The sequence below is a fragment of the Lachancea lanzarotensis genome, scaffold LALA0S11, assembly GCF_000938715.1.
Source record: "Lachancea lanzarotensis genome assembly LALA0, scaffold LALA0S11, whole genome shotgun sequence".
Lineage (NCBI taxonomy): Eukaryota > Fungi > Ascomycota > Saccharomycetes > Saccharomycetales > Saccharomycetaceae > Lachancea > Lachancea lanzarotensis.
The window spans coordinates 279,435-295,504 of NW_019212889.1; the positions used below are offsets into that span (position 1 = coordinate 279,435).

The following is a 16,070-nucleotide window of genomic DNA, read 5'->3' on the forward strand; positions in this document are numbered from 1 at the left end:
GCCAGTCGGAACTTATATCAGTGTAGTATAGTGTAGTAACCCCCAGAGAGTGAAAATGAAATCATTTACATTTTATTGTCAGAATGCTAGTGTTCCTCAACCTCACCCCCTCATTGTTAGTCTAAGCAATCAGACCCAAATAGAAAATCTAACTGCTCGTGCATCCCAGTAAGGTATGAATCCTCAAAGAAGGAAGCTAACGGTATACGTTTCGAGCCATTCACTAGGGTGTGATCAAATGTGTTGCTTTCTGGATGTGCAAGTGGTACTTGCGCGGGTACTTTCGGAGCCTCGAGCTTCGTAGTAATGGTGTGATCCATATTCTGATATTGATCACTTGATGCAACATAATTCTCCAATTCATGGGGATTGAGGGAGTGATTATCTCCAAGGTTTGATGTTTCGCCAATGTTTAGATTGTTGAACTGCTGAACAGAGCCATCGAGAGACCGGCTGTTAAATTTTTCAAAAAGTTTGTTCAAAACGCTGAATGTTCGTTCGCTTGTTACCGAACAGCTCCTCAATTCCTGTAGAAGGTCAATACCCTTTTTCAAATCTCTCAGTACTTCTTTCAAAGTGGTATTACTGAAAATGCTTATTTCCTTTAGTTGAACCTGGTGAACGATGTACATCAAGTTGGTCACCCCCAGAAAGATAGTGTGGACAGAGAACCAGTAGCTCCCACATAAAATCTTTTGACCACACATTTTGCCTGCTGCAACCACTACTTGCTGGGCTGTCTTCAGACACTTAACTCCAAAGTCCAATTCAGTCTTTCTAGATGCCACTTGGTCAGGACTCATAAACAGAGTATCGATAAAAGGTCTGTAGAGCATAATTGAAGCATGAAGATAGTCAAAGTCCAGAAAGTAATTGGCTAGCCTATATGCTTTGGTTTCTTCAATATCCACAAATTCATAACCCGGCACCAGTTGCGGCGGAAGGGACAGCCGCCATTGGTTCAGATCATATTCCAGAGCATAAATAGCCTCATTTGTCGGTAGTGATCTCGATGATTTATGGGATCGAGTCTCATCATAGATTCGTTTTGTAATCCTGGTGAGTTTTGTATGTTCATTGCTCAGGGCGCAGCTACTTATTTGATAACTCCATGGATTTATCTTAATACCATCATCCGTCATATCGTCATCATGAAAGCTTGCAGGCAATTCTTGATCAATGTCACTATCCGCAATGGTGACGGGAAGTCCCATTATGACGTTAACATAGACATCCATCTTATAGATGGTCCAAAAAAGCCGCTTCCTCACTTCCGCCTCTATCAAAGAGCATTGTGCAAGACTAGATTTTCTATGCAACCCAACTCGTAAAGCCGCTCTCAGAGCGATCCCGATCAGAGAATAACAGGTTGTCAATTTAGCAGAGCACTGCAAGAAAATTGTCATCATAAAAATAGTTTGAATAGCACAAACGTCGGACACATTGGTAATATCTATAAGCTTGCTAGCGGCAGTAAAGTATTTGTATCCTTCCTGGTGAAAAAAATTCTGAATAGCTTTGTCGTGGCTGAAGTCATCTTTGGTAAAGAGAGCACCCACAGCCAGAATGGAGTATATTAACGGAAGTGCGTTATTCTGCTCGTTGCTGTAGTCCTCGGGAGCAGTAGCGTAAAGGCTTTCAAGCACTTTTATCAAAGTGGGACGGTGGTTGAAACGGAACAAGACACACGCGCATCGCCAGCTTTTGTAGACCAAAGTTTTAGCCATGTCTAGTGGTGGAAGCACAATTTTCATCTCAACAGGACACACTGTAAGCTCATCTTCGTCGAATGGGCTATCGGTTTTCGGCTGCTCGCCTGTTTGCTGTTGTTCGAGGAATTTGGACTCTATCGATCTGATGTCCAAAAGGCCCTGGAAATTACTACGCTCGATAAGTTCGATGAGCCTGTCAGTTGACGCTTCATCTATCGGCTCTTTCAAGTTTGGAAATAAGGCATTTAAAACCCGTTTGTAGTTAGCACCCGTTGAGTCCAAATTCTGATTTTGGGAGAAAACATTTGGCTTCTTGGTAGGTACCGCGTTGGCTATACTAGGCTCAGCAAAGTGTGTAATAGGAGTTGAAGTGCGCCCTTTCCTGGATACTCTTGCAATAGGGCTATAAGTACAGTTATGAGAATAAACGGTGCAGTGAATGCAAGGACGTCTTCCATCGCATCTTACCTTCCTTGCTCGACAAACATCGCAAGCTCTTGGGACCCGCAAACGCTTGGGCTGTAGTTTTTCGGTAGATTGATCAAGCGACAGGACCAGAACATTAGGGATGCTGCTTGAGGTCATGCTAGACCTCTCCTGATGTGATTTTCTTCAAGTTTAAAGATGTGTCTTAATCACCTTTCGGGATTAACAATCCACTCAATTAAATGCCGTAATTAGGTAAAGTTAAGCTATGTAGAAGTTAAGTTCAGTTAACTGACCGTCGAAGTAGCTATAAGGTGAGGTCTTTTCCGGAAGTGAGATTAAGTAGTCAAATCTATATAGACGATTCTTTTTAAACTTCAGTTCAAATACTCTAACGCTGCGTGTTACCACTTGCGCGAAGCCGTTCGAGACGTTTGCGAATCAACTCATTCAAGGAATGGCCCGGTTCTCTGCCCACTTTCCGTTCATGAGCGTAGTAGCTTGCAGTTCCCACTGCAACGGCAAATATGGGGTCCAAAAGCCTGTAAACAAAACAAAAAGACGTTAGTTACCCAAACCTCGAGGTTAATTCAGATACTACTATAGAGTAATACTGTTCAAGATTTTCCAGCTTTCAAAACATACCGTCCCAATAGATACGGATTGGGTTGCACCATAGCAAATGAGAGTTCCTGGAGAGGTGTTGATTGGTGTTCCCGGTTGTAGTTGCGATCCTGAGTCCGGCTTGTGTTTTTCAATATTTCAATCAACACTAGACGATGTAGAAAACTAGGAAACTCATCACTCAAAACTGAAAGAAACAAAAGTCGAACTTGTAAAACAAGACGCCTATTTCAAGCTTCCGATGGCTGTTGAGACAATTGATCTGGATTCTGTACCTGAAAATCATCCTCTTACCCATTATGAATTGCACCTTGTGCCTTGCAAGATAGGCACAACTGGCCCCACGGAAGAGTTGAAAAACGGGTTCCAAGAAGACACCGCGGAGTCCAACAAAGAACAAAGCAAGACAGTCACCTACCTTCGTGGCCGGAAAATTGTGGGTAAGGCTGTGACTCCCCAGAAAGGCGATTACAAAATAGTAGCATTGACATCGTTTGGAACATCAGACACTACTACATCAAGTTACAAGCAAACGGCTGAGATTTCCCATATCTACAATTACGAAAGGGAAGGTAACGAACAACGCAGGGATGATGAAATGGACAAATTTCAGGAGTATCTTGAGCTGACAGACCTGATCAACCAATAATGACGTCAAAATAGATCAGGAAGATCTGGCAAAAGATACTCAAAGTGAGCCCCGAAGCAAAAAGATTATGGGTTCTCTCAATCCTAATGCTTAGTTCGATCTGGCAATACCACTGTTGAGCATCCAGAAACGATCAATCGCTCTTTTGTCGATCTAGATTTCGCGAACCATGGAGTCAGCTGACCCTTGTGATATGGTCATGTCTTATCACACACACCCTATAACGAGAAATACGATCACATCCAGCAGACCCACCAACAAGGTTCCTAAAGCAAGTTTGTAGAACTAAACTGTCCAAGACAGTGATCGCGTTGATCTAAACACTAACTACTGTTTGAACTAGGAATGTCGAAATGATGGTACCGAAGAAACGACGGGTCGAAACCTACGACATGGAAAAAGCTGGGCAAACAGTATCGAAAGCAGTTGGGACACGAGGTAGATTTGTCAAATTTGTTGACGAAGCTCCACATGAGCTGATATTACAACTCACGTACATGCTGGATCGAAAAGACGTCCTGGCGCTCTCTTCTACGAACAAAATGCTGAGAAAACGGCTCAGGCCCTACGTCTTTGACCAGGTAAAATGCTCTTGGCACGAACTGACACACTGTTGGAAACTCACGAGTGACGTGCATGTGCCAATAAGATGTCCAGAGTTGGTGGAAACAATGCGCATCTCAACTTCGTGTTCAAACAGCGAGTGGGCTTTTCCGTTCCACGTCTTGTTCGACCACGAATCATGCATGACCAACATCAACAGCCTGGTGCTTCCGACGTCAGGGTCTACAAATTTCTTCAAATATTGCAAAAAAGCCCCACGTCTATTGAAGCTGCGTATAGTGGCTGATCGAAACGATTCAGAATTCTCTCTCGAACACATGCAAAATTTCCCAGCCTTGCGAGAGCTTTCTCTGAGCAACTTCCACATCGAGGATCACGAAATCACTGAATTTGATTTATGTCCAGACCTCAAAACTGTTACATTGACTAACTGCACATGGAGTTATCCTTTCAACATTGAGAAACTGGGTAAAGATAAAATCTCCGCGCTTCACCTAATTTACTCTAATAGCTTCATCATGAGCGAGCGCTTCAGATATTTCCTTTCATATCCCGGCTTTACAAACCTGGAAGAATTGTCGGTGGTCAATAACGAAAATAACTTAAGGCTCACAATATCAGTGCAGATAATGGCCCTGATAAAGGCAATACCATCATTAAAAACGCTAAAATTGACAGGAAATATTTACAACGAGGCTCTTATCCGCGCAAGAGAATCAAAAGCCCCAAGCCATACCAATATAGTTGCAGTCCATGATGTTAAGGTCTTTTATTCCAGTTTTTTGCGAGACATACGCTAGCCAAATTTAACGGGGAAACATTAACTGAATGATTACATTATACTACAATCGCTGACGCCGAGCCCGTACATGACCTTTTCCACGTCTCTGCGGACCTTTACCCAGTCTGTTCGGCGCTGTACAAACTCATAAATCTCCTCTTGCGTGAAAACGCCTTGGAACCTGCCAAGGTCGCATATCATTTTACCTAGCTCCTTCGAGTCGGCACCAGATACCAGAAAGAGCTGTCCAACAGCTTTTAGCCCAGCGAAGAACGGTATAATATTTTTTTGCTTCAAAGTATGGGCAATGAAATCATAATAATAATTGAGGTCACAGATGAGAAAGATGGCTCCATCAGTTGAGATTAGATTCTTTTTGATGTTTTTGACTATTTCACTGAAAAATCGCTCTGCAATCTCTTGTTGAAAAATGTCTATAGTGCCCTTGTCAGTAGCACCTGTCAAGAGGAAACAATGGTTTGATAGAAGCTCCACATTTTTTAATGCTGCCCTCGATGGTTTTATTTCTTTGTTCAAAAGTACTCTGGGGTCGGGGTTGAAGTCATCCGGAAGCTGTAAAGTACCGAAAACAAATAGCACTTCGTCCATAAGCTTGTTAATACCAACATTGAGGCCATTTGCCACATAATCATCAATCATTGTCTCAAATGCTTTTTTAGACTGAACCACGTCGTTCAGAAAATCTTGGTTCTTTTCCACAATCTTGATCTGGACCAATTCGTTCTTGTAGAAGATGGATATCATCTGCAGTACAATGTCACCGGTATTAATCAGTTCCGTAAACTTGATAAGGGGTTCAACGTGCGAGTCCGTGGTATCCAGCTCCAATTGTACATTTTTCATTTTATTAGGGTCGTACTGATCCAATAATGCAATAGCTTTATCGAAACCTGGTTTGAAATGATCTTTGGATAAGCAGCTCACAAGAATTTTGAAGATTTCTCTGCATTTGAACTTGACGATCTCTTCGATATTTTTTATGCGCAGAAAGGTACGCATGTCTTCAATGCAATCTTTGCAAGATTGTACAACTTTGTAACAGAGATCCAAACTGACAAGGACCTGGATGTTGTTCAAGCTTAGATTCATTACATTTAAATTGTAAGTCATTTGAAGCTCCTGTTCTTCCTCGGCTTTAGCGTTATTGGAGATTTTGAAAATTTTAGTGAAAGAAGTGAGAAAATTATTCTTCTCGTCGATGAGCTGCTGATTAGATGTTTTGTCTCTCAGACTTTGATATATTCGTGCGTTTTGCTGTTGTTCTTTGAGTGAGTTTTCTTTCTGAAAGTTGACGAACATCTGCTCCACTTTGACTCCAAACTTGTCGACACAGACATCAAGGTAAGCCAATATTTTAGGCTCAAAATAGAGGTCAAGAAACTCAATAAACATATTTTTGAATCGAAGACCCGCGTTTCGGCTTGAACTCAGCCTGTCTACTACTTGTTGATGAAACGCTCTGTAAATGGTAGGCATAGAAACGATTGTGGCCACAGAGCCATCAGTTGAAGAAGTGAGCTGAGTTTCAAAATATTCAATGATATTATTAGCTATTATGCTCTCCGCGTATGCCACAGTCACTGGATGAGTTTCGCCGAATATTTTGTCCGCAAGTTCTATTTTGGAATTGAAAAACGAGCTGATTTTATGCAAAGCGGCTTCAAGTTGAGTTTTCTCAAGCTCATGGCTGATGGGATCGAAAAATGTCTCTGGTAAAGTCACCTCTGTGGCAAATTCATTCCTGGACTTAAACATGTCAACGGCCGTATTTTCCTCATGGCATTTCGACAAAACACTGACAAATTCGGCCACAGTATCGTAGTCCTTACTTTCGTAAGCCAAATCCATTTCCTTGATTGCAGTATTCACAAAAACCTCTCGAAGAATTCCCAAGTTCTCTGTTGCTTTGCGACATTGAGAGGGATCTTTCGCTTCTGCTGGAATATATTTGTACAGACCGTCTATAATGCATGCCTGAGACAGTGCATCGGAATAGCATGGGGGGAAAAACCCATTGGAGTCACCTCTATATAGTTTCTCCAAGAAACCCTGAAACTGTTGGTAAAATTGAGAATAAATGGTCTTTGCAGAAACTGCAGTGAAAGTTGTAATGTCAGAAAAAATATGCACAGCATCGACGTGGGTCTCGTTGTTGTTTTCAACTATCTCGCTTTCAAGCAGACCCAAAGTTCTGAGCTTCTTGACCCACACACGGGTGTCATTGGCCTCTGAGAGATGTTCGTAGTAGACTTCTCGGTTCACCTGCCGGAAGCTTAGATAGTCCCGGGTACACAATTGACTGGCTATTTCAACTACTATGTCGGTTGCTTTTAGCACATCTTCCATAGTAGAAGCCATCGTTTCGAGCAGCTAGGTCTCGTTGATGAACTCGGCGCTACCTCTTCAATTCTAGGTTTCTCTCCAGTAATAAATACCTTTATATTGGCAAATTAGTATATTTCACCACAATTCTGTCACCTTATTACTTTCGTGACATCCTCAACCGGACAGAGAAATAGAGAGACAGTAAATTAGTAACAATACCAAATGAAGAACAGTTGATACTGCTAAGGGGTATCATGTTGAGTATCAAACGCTTGTAACATTGCTTTGAAGCACAACAATATCACAAATCCGGCTTTATTAATCTTATTTTTAATGATGATGTAGAAATCAACGCCAATGCTACCTTAAACCAAGCCGAATTCAGTCCTTAAGATTAGCAGAGTTTCCACTTCAAGAAAAGCTCCGACATAATCCCGCGAAACGTTTTGTTACGTGCAGATGTGAGAATTAAAGCCAGTTTTCGCAAAGGTCAGGTGATCAGATGAGGCTCGCTTATAAAGCTAAGATGATATATATCAATAGCCAGAGATACATGAAAGCATCGCTTCTATCTCAACTTGTTGACTGAATAGATATGCGAAGCGTCTTGGTAGATGAGTGATGAGTGATAACGAGGAGAATCTTCCAGCGTCAAACCAAATTAAAATTCCAGATCCAGCAGACTTGGATACCAAGGCCGCAATCGAAAAGACCGTGGAATACGTCAAACGAAATGGAAAAGAGTTTGAAAAGAAACTAGACAAAACGCAATTCCCCTTTTTGCAGGAAAGTAATATATACCATGGATTTTATCTTAGTCTTTTAGGACGCCTCCAGGCAGAAGATGCAGTAGAATCTGTTGCTGAGTTACCAGCAACCACTAAAATGCCGTCTCCAAGGGTGCCTCACCCATTCGTCTTCAGTACCACGGACAAAAACGTACCAAGACGAGACCTGGAAATCGTGAAAAAAACCGCACTCATATGTATGATAAATGAGAAGCATGATTTTTTGAACACACTCCGATCTCAAGCGGCAGAACACCCGCTTCTAGGATTTCTAGACTCTCGACATCCTCTAAATGAAACGTTTACCAGTTTTATCAACCAATACAAGCAGATTGCCTCCAAAGAATTTGAGTTAGGGACGCAATTTGCCAAACATGGACAAATGGGATTACTTCAACGGTGTTTTGAGAGAGCAAAATGGATGGAATACTCGGAGAAAATGGAGGTACAACAGGCTGCAACGCAAGAACGACTCAAACTTCGGTTTTTTTCATACGCTTGGGATAATTTTGAAACGCTCGGGAAAGTGGAATTCGACCAGGATGAGGACTACGCGGAACCGCTCAACTTTGACCATTTACGACAAAAGACCCTCCAACACTCGTCTACAAGCTCACCGTTCGCAGGACGTCTAACACTTTCATCTATCTCAAGTGCTGAGATGGGTGTTGAGCAACAGGAAATGAAACCTAGGAAGAAAAGCAAAATGAAGATCCGTGCCGCCGGTGAGACGAGAATTAAGCAAAAAGGTAGCAACGCAGGCTCACAGGCGATGATAGAGTGTCCTATAACGCACAAGATGATTCCTGAAGCCGACTTCGAAAAACATATTCAGGTACTGTTGAGCGATCCCAACTACACGAAAGAAAGACAAGAGTACGAAGCCAAGAATAGCATTACCAATCTCACACTGGAAAGCGTCCACCAAAATGCCAAGCGACTGTCGCAAAACAGGAGCTCTGTGCCTGCTAAAAGACAGAAAACATGAAAGACACAATTTTCATAAAACGATTTTGAGTGGCATTATATAGCATTTGTCTAAATCAAATGAAGGAATGGGGAATCTAGCATTATGGTGTAACAAGACGATTCCCGCTGTAGACTCATATTTTTGAGCTACGATCAGGATTCTTCCATTATTGGCTCATATATAGTGATTCTTGCCTCTGGATTAATTGTTTCAGTCACGAAACTGAATTCGAAGGAGCCATTCATCACAATATGTTTACTCCAAACAAAATAACAACGTCCTCATAGACTGCACGAAACTATTGACGCCCAGTCTTCGCAAAGCAAGAGCTTGGCGCAGCTATATCAGTAAGATATTTACACATTATAGTCGGCTGATACTTTTCTAACGATATGACCTATTAGTAAACAAAAGTACATAGAGACTCGTCCTTGTTAGCTCAGTTGGTAGAGCGTTCGGCTTTTAAGCACCGCTTGCAAGGAACCGAAATGTCAGGGGTTCGAGCCCCCTATGAGGAGTCTTTATTTTTGGCACTGGCTAGAAACTTTTAGCTTTGTTTACATTTAAATTTATTGAATTGAAGATGGATCGAGCTGAATACATCGAACTTCTTTAAAGCACCAGGAACAGCAGATTTTGAAGTTTAGTTAGCTCGTAATGGAGTCTAACCTCGACATAAACCTCGACAACATTTTTTTTAAGACTTACGCGGTAGACCACGCTTACCAATGCCCCATATACGTGTTTGATTCGACGTACTTGCCGTCTACAGAACAAATTGATGATCGAGAGATCTACGACCTGCTCATTGACGAAACGATGAACAAATTGGCTACTCAGCTACCTGAGACACCTTTTTCGCTGGTGGTTTTCAGCTCAGGCTTCTCCCAGAAAAAAATCAGTTGGATCTACGGTGTCAAAATGTACTCCAAGATATCAAAGAACACGCGTGCCAAATTGCGGCAACTATGGGTTGTACACGAGTCTCTTTTCGTGTACGCAGTCCATCAAGTACTGACCAACGCGTTAAACATCAATCCGTTCAAATTGAAGCAGTCTTCCACAGACAACGTTATGATCCATCATGTACCTAATCTTGCAGGGCTCAAGGATTTGGTCGATATTTCCAGGCTTCGAATATCCCTTGGGGTTTACTTGTACGACTTCCAACTTACAGAAACTACAAACATACCACACACCAAGCAGGGTTCAAATACGGCTATGGCAAATCGTCAGTATCGACAACTGATTTTTGATAAAATTTTCAAAAGACTAAGGATAGAGGCACCAAGGTATCAGCTCGTTTTCCAACGGCCTGGGTCTTATCAGAAAGTGAACATTCTTCTTGGTGTTATTGCTCGAAATAATTACGTTGATCTCTCACATTGGGACGTGTACTCTTTGGGAACAGTGTTTCTGAATTTTATCAAAGGGAAGAGTAAGCCAATTTTCCCCATCGACCTGATACCCCTTCCGATCGATGATTCGGTGGAATACACCTACAATACTTTTGTCAGCATGATGATGTACAATGAATACTATGAACTGACCTCCTACGTTTTTGAATTGTTTCTCACACTGCTGGATAATTCAGCAACAACCCTTCATGACTACAAGTCGCTGAGTAAGTGTCTAACCCCGACACTGTGCCAGGAGAAAGTGTCTATTAAGTCGTCAGACAGACTAGCTATCGGATACCGATACACCAATAACATTTTGCTACACTTCAGAGAGCTTAAAAAACGTATAGAAGAGTCTGGTGTCCTCAAACCATCCGCGACTGACAAATCCAACGCCAATGTCGTCCCCAACCTCGCGGGATATCTTCCTAAAGTACCTCCTCCTCGTAAAGCGAGTCCGGTTCGAGAAATCTCTTCCAGAAATACGAGCCCCACACGATTGGCCCAGTCTCAAGATACTTATCTTGAACGAACAAGAACGTTGTCACTCAAAGAAGCGCCTCCTTTGCCCAAACGAGCGGAACAGCGCTCTGTGCGTGATGTGCAACCAGTCCCAGTCTTACAGCCTGATCAGCCTGATCTCTCCTCCTCAACCTCGTTAGAGTCTCTCCGCACCGAGTACTCGGCTTCGCCTGCCTCTGGAGCCATTTCAAAAACCCAATCCAAGGATGTTGCAAACTGGACACCCAGGAACCACTCAAGCCCACGGATCACAAGTGGTTCTTCTCTTCGGCTAGACGATGCCGAAAACGACGTTGATTCTGCACTAGTTTTTGACGATGCTGTTAAGTCAAGACCGAAAGCCACGAACAATACGTTCGAAATAGATCAAAGCAAGCTAAATCTGCTACTTGAAAACAATCAAAAGATCATACATTTTGATGCAGATCTTAAAAAACGCAAGACGCACACTCATCCAAAATCAAACCATGCCCTCAGTAAAAGTTATTCTGATATCACCGCTGGCAACAAAGTTAGTCAACTCGCAGCTTTATACGAAGAGAGATTGATTGGAATAAAGGTCATGGAAGATCTGCGCAGAAATCAATGATACAACTCAATACAAGATCTATGTTCGATAAACTAGGTCGGCCATCGCACGGGAAACTTGGTATACGCTCATAATCCATCTACATTTCATCTCTTTACACGAAACGACGAAACGCCAAAAACAACATACGCCTCGAGGCAAGCCAAGAATAATACCAAACAAATACCGAGTAAAAGGCTTAAAAATCAGAAGTAGGGCCTTTGATCGCGCCTGTATTATAACGATAGACATTTGCAGTGCCATCTGAAAGCTGATTGTGTGCGGTAGCTAACTTCCGAGCAGTTTGCGAACAAAAACATTAGCATACTTCGAGAATTGGCCTGAAAAACCAAGGCGAATGGCACTTCCTACCACGCCTCTCTCCGCTGCAAAGGAACGTAATACTTCAAACGCTACTTCGGTATATGAGGTGACGCCCACAAAACCTCTGAATCTAAATCAGCCACATAGTCAGTCATGGTTTCGCAATGAAGAAAATCAGGATTTTTTACCGATATCAAAAGAGACACATTCCACCGAAAGAAATAACAGTCAGGTCAGAGCGGAACCTAGGTATTCTTCTTCTTCGATTCTAAAGTCTGCATCAGAGCTTTCATTCCAAACGGCCTACTCCTCTGGCTCTCAGGATGGTCCGCGCATGATGAACGATGACGCTGCTGAACAACGACCGCACTCAGTTTCATCAGTAGACGATGCAACTCCAATAGTAGCACCAAGCTCCCACTTTGTTGTATCCACCCCTCATCTAAATGCTGATGGAGCTTACATGGACAAAGAACAACAATCTCCAGACAGTTTCAATTTCGTGGAACAAAGTTCCAAAACCTCAAAGGGCTCACAATGGGTAGGGCTAGGCCTTTCTTCCATAGGGGATACCGCTGGCGGTACAACAGAAAGCACACGACTGAATGAAGATGTGTTTCGGCAAACTGGTCATAGAACGAACCCTGTCTCAACATCACCATCTAAAGTTTCTAAATCACACCCAAAGAATACAGCGAGTCTAAAAAGAGAAAGTATTCATAATGCATACACCAAAACTCCTGTGGAAGCTCCAAGGGTGCCAGAAGAAGAACGCACCAATTTAGTCAAGAGTTTAGAACCCAATGAGATCAGCATGTACAGCGAGGATTCAACGTTATCCCAGGATGACTATCAATATCGTCTGAATGACGAAAAGACAGATACCAGCCAGATTGAGAGAAAGCACACATTCAAGAAAAGCTCCGAGCTTGAGCTCGACGAAACAAATTTAGCTTTCCTTTTCATTGTGGCGATACATTCCTTCAACTCCCAATCATTGACAAATCAGGACGATGTTGCCATCTGTTTATCTTTTGAAAAGAACGATGTCGCTTTTGTACATACGGTGGATGAATCGGGCTGGGGCGAAGTTACTCTTATCAGCAACCAAAAACGAGGTTGGGTGCCATTTAACTATTTTTCTGATATGATAGGAGGCTCTACAGAACTGGGGGACAGGATAGAACCATCATTGAGAGAAAACCCGCCTTTGGCTAAACTTCTTTCATCATCCGCACAGTTTTTATTGCATCCTCAAGACTATCTTTTGCCTGACGGCTCGGGACTAAGCTTTTCTCTCAAGTATATCAATGGCATACGTGATGGTGTGAAATCTTTGCTCGAGAATACCGATTGCGTTTCCCGATCTAATGAGCTCGTCAAAAACAGAGTTTCCCTCAGGCGATCCAGAAAACTGCTCCTCGCCGACTGGTACAACCTTATGATTAAGGCAGATTCTTACAAGTACACAACCGATGAGAAAAGACTCAAAACCTTGATAAACCTCACATTCCAGGTAATCAAACGGGGCCACACCTTCTACTGTGTGTGGTTTATAGAGAAGCAGGCTTTTGAAAAGGAAAAAAAGCTGGGTCTAACTAAACCCCCAAGAAATGAAGGGGTCCTATCTGGTGACGGTGACGCTAACGACGGAGAGCTGAAGAAGTCTGTGCAGACCCATCTCTCAAATTTTCGCACGTTGGAAACACCCCCATTTGCCGTTCAGCGCCTAAACGAGGTTCATAATCTGTTGTTTTCGTACATTGCCTTGATCCTAGGGCGCATGGATATGATTGAACACAATGGAGCCGGGTGCGAAGTGTTAGAGACGATTGTCCACCAAATCATCATTCTACTTAGAGAGCTACTCTATATCAGCAAATGTTGTTCATCTGTTGTTCAAGTCAAGTTTCCAAAGGCCCAGAGAAATGAAATGTCACTGGATCAGAGCCTCGACCCTCTCTTGTCTCTAGTTTCGGAACTCGTTTCTTGCATCAAAGTATTTGTTGTGCGCTCAATGAATGACGATTCTAGAGATAAGAACGGTTTCAGTGGGGGCACTTTCATCAGGGAAGAGAAGTACTTTTACACCGATGACGGAAAGCGTTTGATGACAATTGTTTCCAAAATGACTGCTTATATTGCTGTTGCTATTCAGCAATGTCATCGCTACTTAAAAGTATCGGGAAACTTTCAATTAGGTGAAGAAAGGTCATACCCTGATCTCGAGGCAATCAAAATTTCGTCGGATCAATTCATCAAACGTTGCTCAGTTGGACTAACCAAGATGGTAGAACAGAGACAGGCACAGAACAAAACTTTTTCTCATACCACAGCAGCCCCAAAAAGTCATCCATATGCCCGAAAACTATATCGCTATTCTCGAGTGAGAGCGGGAAGTAACGGTATATCATTTTCAGGAAGTCAGCTACTTCATGAAATCATACCTGATAGTAAACCATTTATCGACGACAGCTCGTTTGATAAATATAAACTTACAGAAAATGAATCGGAACATACTGGCGGACTCGATATTATCAACGATAGAGAGCGGATCAAAGGCGAAATGGTTCTTGATAGTGATGGAAAGCTGTTGGGTGCGTCACATCGTGCTTTGGTATTCGTCCTTACTGATGAGTTAGATCACCCAAGCGACTTTCTTCTTGCGACGTATTTGCTAAATTATCGCTCATTCTCAAGTCCCTTAGATTTTATTGCAGAGCTTATTGCAAGATTCGATATACCAGATAAGTCTTTTGCCTATGAGCGGGACGGCAGGAACGGACAGTATTCTTCAAGGTCATCAAGGCTCAAAAACAGACGCCGCATGGTGTGCCACGTTTTTCAAGTTTGGATGGAAAGCTACTGGGATTACCAAAATGATTTCAGTCATTTGGCGACAATGCTCAATTTCTTCAACGAAGGTATTGCCGATCATTTGCCGCTCGAAGCGAGGAATCTTATCGAAACTGCCGCAAAGCTCTTTCACAAAATGACTGATTCTGAATTCCAAAACGCTTTACCCATTTCTCAGATTGTGCCGAAAGATGTGATAATTCCTAGCAGAAACTCAATCATTTCGCTGGACTCTGTTGCATCAAGCAAACGATCAACAATCATTTCGGTGGACGAACATGTGTTGGAAGATTATGAACTGACGAAATTACCCTCCGGCCGGACAAGCTCAATTTCTATACCGCTTCCAATGTTAAATATAGGGACTTCCTCCCTTTTGGGACGCAGACAAATTGGCGAGATGGAGCGTTTAACTCAAAACTATCGTTCCATGCTCTACCCTTCAGGCTTTGACTTTTCCCCTGCTGGGTCTAAAATCGAACCTGAATTGATTCACATGCTTTCCGGATGGCATTCACTGATTCAAATTTCTGCTGCACAAATACCACCCGCGGACTTGATTCATAACGACCTTAATCTAGTAGAACTGAACCCCTTGGAAGTCGCTAAGCAACTTTCGCTCGTTGAATCAACATTATTCATGGAAATTAAGCCAGGAGAGTTGTTGAACCAAAATCAAGGCTCGCGTAAGAAAAACGCTTCGACCTCTCCTGATATTGAACGCATTGTTGATTTTTCCAATATCTTGTCCAACTATGTTATTGAGTCTGTTGTTACGCCAAGACTGGCATTGAAGGCGCGTGTCAACAGACTTACCGCCTGGCTTAGCGTCGCCCTTTCTTCGTTGTATTTCAGAAATTTCAATACTGTTGCAACGATTATGACCGCACTCCAGAGCCATGTAGTGGGAAGATTGGCGGTGATATGGAAAGCATTGAGTGACAAACATGTTGAGCTATTCCATTATCTATCAAAGATTATCCATCCTGAAAAAAACTATAATGTTTACCGAAGTAAACTCAAGAATTTGACTGCGGGCTTCATGCCCACGGGTAATATGTCAGCCAAGTGCCATGTTCCCTCTGTTCCGTTCTTTGCCTTGTTTCTCCGAGATATGGCGATAGTTCAGGAAGGCTTAAACGACTTCCGTGATCCTTCTTCGTTCAGGCCCAATCGACTAGTCAACATTGACAAATTTACGAGGCTCACAAAAACCATATCCCTTCTGCAGTTTTTCCAAGTTCCATATGATGTCAACGACAGACCAAATTTGTTAGGAAGCGGACGGGAATCCTTTTTCAATTTATCCAGTAATTCGGATATTGATACGACCGGAATAAAGCCTGTTGTACTATTACAAAAATTTATACTTTATGAGCTCTGGCGTGTCAATGTTCTTTATACTGCCGACAGAGACCGAGGTTACAGTCTCAGTTTGTCTTTGAGTCCTCGAAATGAGTTGTAAAGTCAAAAGCTAAATATAATGATCAACAATGATAACAACGAGGTAATGCTATACAGACCATCGTCGTTTCATCTC

General features: G+C 42.5%; 8 protein-coding genes and 1 non-coding gene across 9 annotated transcripts; 6 read left to right on the forward strand and 3 right to left on the reverse strand.

Annotated features, from left to right (window-relative positions):
* Positions 1 to 116: 116 nt before the first annotated feature.
* Positions 117 to 2,297, reverse strand: LALA0_S11e03048g (LALA0S11e03048g1_1; the record flags this gene model as incomplete). Its single annotated transcript, XM_022775227.1, has 1 exon — positions 117 to 2,297. The coding sequence occupies one exon, from the start codon at positions 2,295 to 2,297 to the stop codon at positions 117 to 119; it is 2,181 nt and encodes a 726-aa protein (XP_022630599.1).
* Positions 2,298 to 2,529: 232 nt separating this feature from the next.
* On the reverse strand, positions 2,530 to 2,815 carry NCE101 (LALA0S11e03070g1_1; the record flags this gene model as incomplete). The annotated part of the gene is made up of 2 exons (XM_022775228.1): positions 2,530 to 2,680; positions 2,784 to 2,815. 2 exons carry the CDS (start codon positions 2,813 to 2,815, stop codon positions 2,530 to 2,532), a joined length of 183 nt encoding a protein of 60 aa, XP_022630600.1.
* A 188-nt stretch (positions 2,816 to 3,003) lies between these two features.
* Positions 3,004 to 3,411, forward strand: LALA0_S11e03092g (LALA0S11e03092g1_1; the record flags this gene model as incomplete). The annotated part of the gene is made up of 1 exon (XM_022775229.1): positions 3,004 to 3,411. One exon carries the CDS (start codon positions 3,004 to 3,006, stop codon positions 3,409 to 3,411), a length of 408 nt encoding a protein of 135 aa, XP_022630601.1.
* Positions 3,412 to 3,764: 353 nt separating this feature from the next.
* On the forward strand, positions 3,765 to 4,775 carry LALA0_S11e03114g (LALA0S11e03114g1_1; the record flags this gene model as incomplete). Its single annotated transcript, XM_022775230.1, has 1 exon — positions 3,765 to 4,775. The coding sequence occupies one exon, from the start codon at positions 3,765 to 3,767 to the stop codon at positions 4,773 to 4,775; it is 1,011 nt and encodes a 336-aa protein (XP_022630602.1).
* A 32-nt stretch (positions 4,776 to 4,807) lies between these two features.
* Positions 4,808 to 7,123, reverse strand: RCY1 (LALA0S11e03136g1_1; the record flags this gene model as incomplete). The annotated part of the gene is made up of 1 exon (XM_022775231.1): positions 4,808 to 7,123. The coding sequence occupies one exon, from the start codon at positions 7,121 to 7,123 to the stop codon at positions 4,808 to 4,810; it is 2,316 nt and encodes a 771-aa protein (XP_022630603.1).
* Positions 7,124 to 7,723: 600 nt separating this feature from the next.
* On the forward strand, positions 7,724 to 8,878 carry PRP21 (LALA0S11e03158g1_1; the record flags this gene model as incomplete). Its single annotated transcript, XM_022775232.1, has 1 exon — positions 7,724 to 8,878. One exon carries the CDS (start codon positions 7,724 to 7,726, stop codon positions 8,876 to 8,878), a length of 1,155 nt encoding a protein of 384 aa, XP_022630604.1.
* A 410-nt stretch (positions 8,879 to 9,288) lies between these two features.
* On the forward strand, positions 9,289 to 9,378 carry LALA0_S11e03180r. The gene is given in 2 exon segments: positions 9,289 to 9,326; positions 9,342 to 9,378. It is a non-coding gene; the product is annotated as a tRNA-Lys (tRNA).
* Positions 9,379 to 9,517: 139 nt separating this feature from the next.
* Positions 9,518 to 11,371, forward strand: ECM25 (LALA0S11e03202g1_1; the record flags this gene model as incomplete). Its single annotated transcript, XM_022775234.1, has 1 exon — positions 9,518 to 11,371. The coding sequence occupies one exon, from the start codon at positions 9,518 to 9,520 to the stop codon at positions 11,369 to 11,371; it is 1,854 nt and encodes a 617-aa protein (XP_022630605.1).
* Positions 11,372 to 11,708: 337 nt separating this feature from the next.
* On the forward strand, positions 11,709 to 15,995 carry BUD5 (LALA0S11e03224g1_1; the record flags this gene model as incomplete). Its single annotated transcript, XM_022775235.1, has 1 exon — positions 11,709 to 15,995. The coding sequence occupies one exon, from the start codon at positions 11,709 to 11,711 to the stop codon at positions 15,993 to 15,995; it is 4,287 nt and encodes a 1,428-aa protein (XP_022630606.1).
* Positions 15,996 to 16,070: the final 75 nt, after the last annotated feature.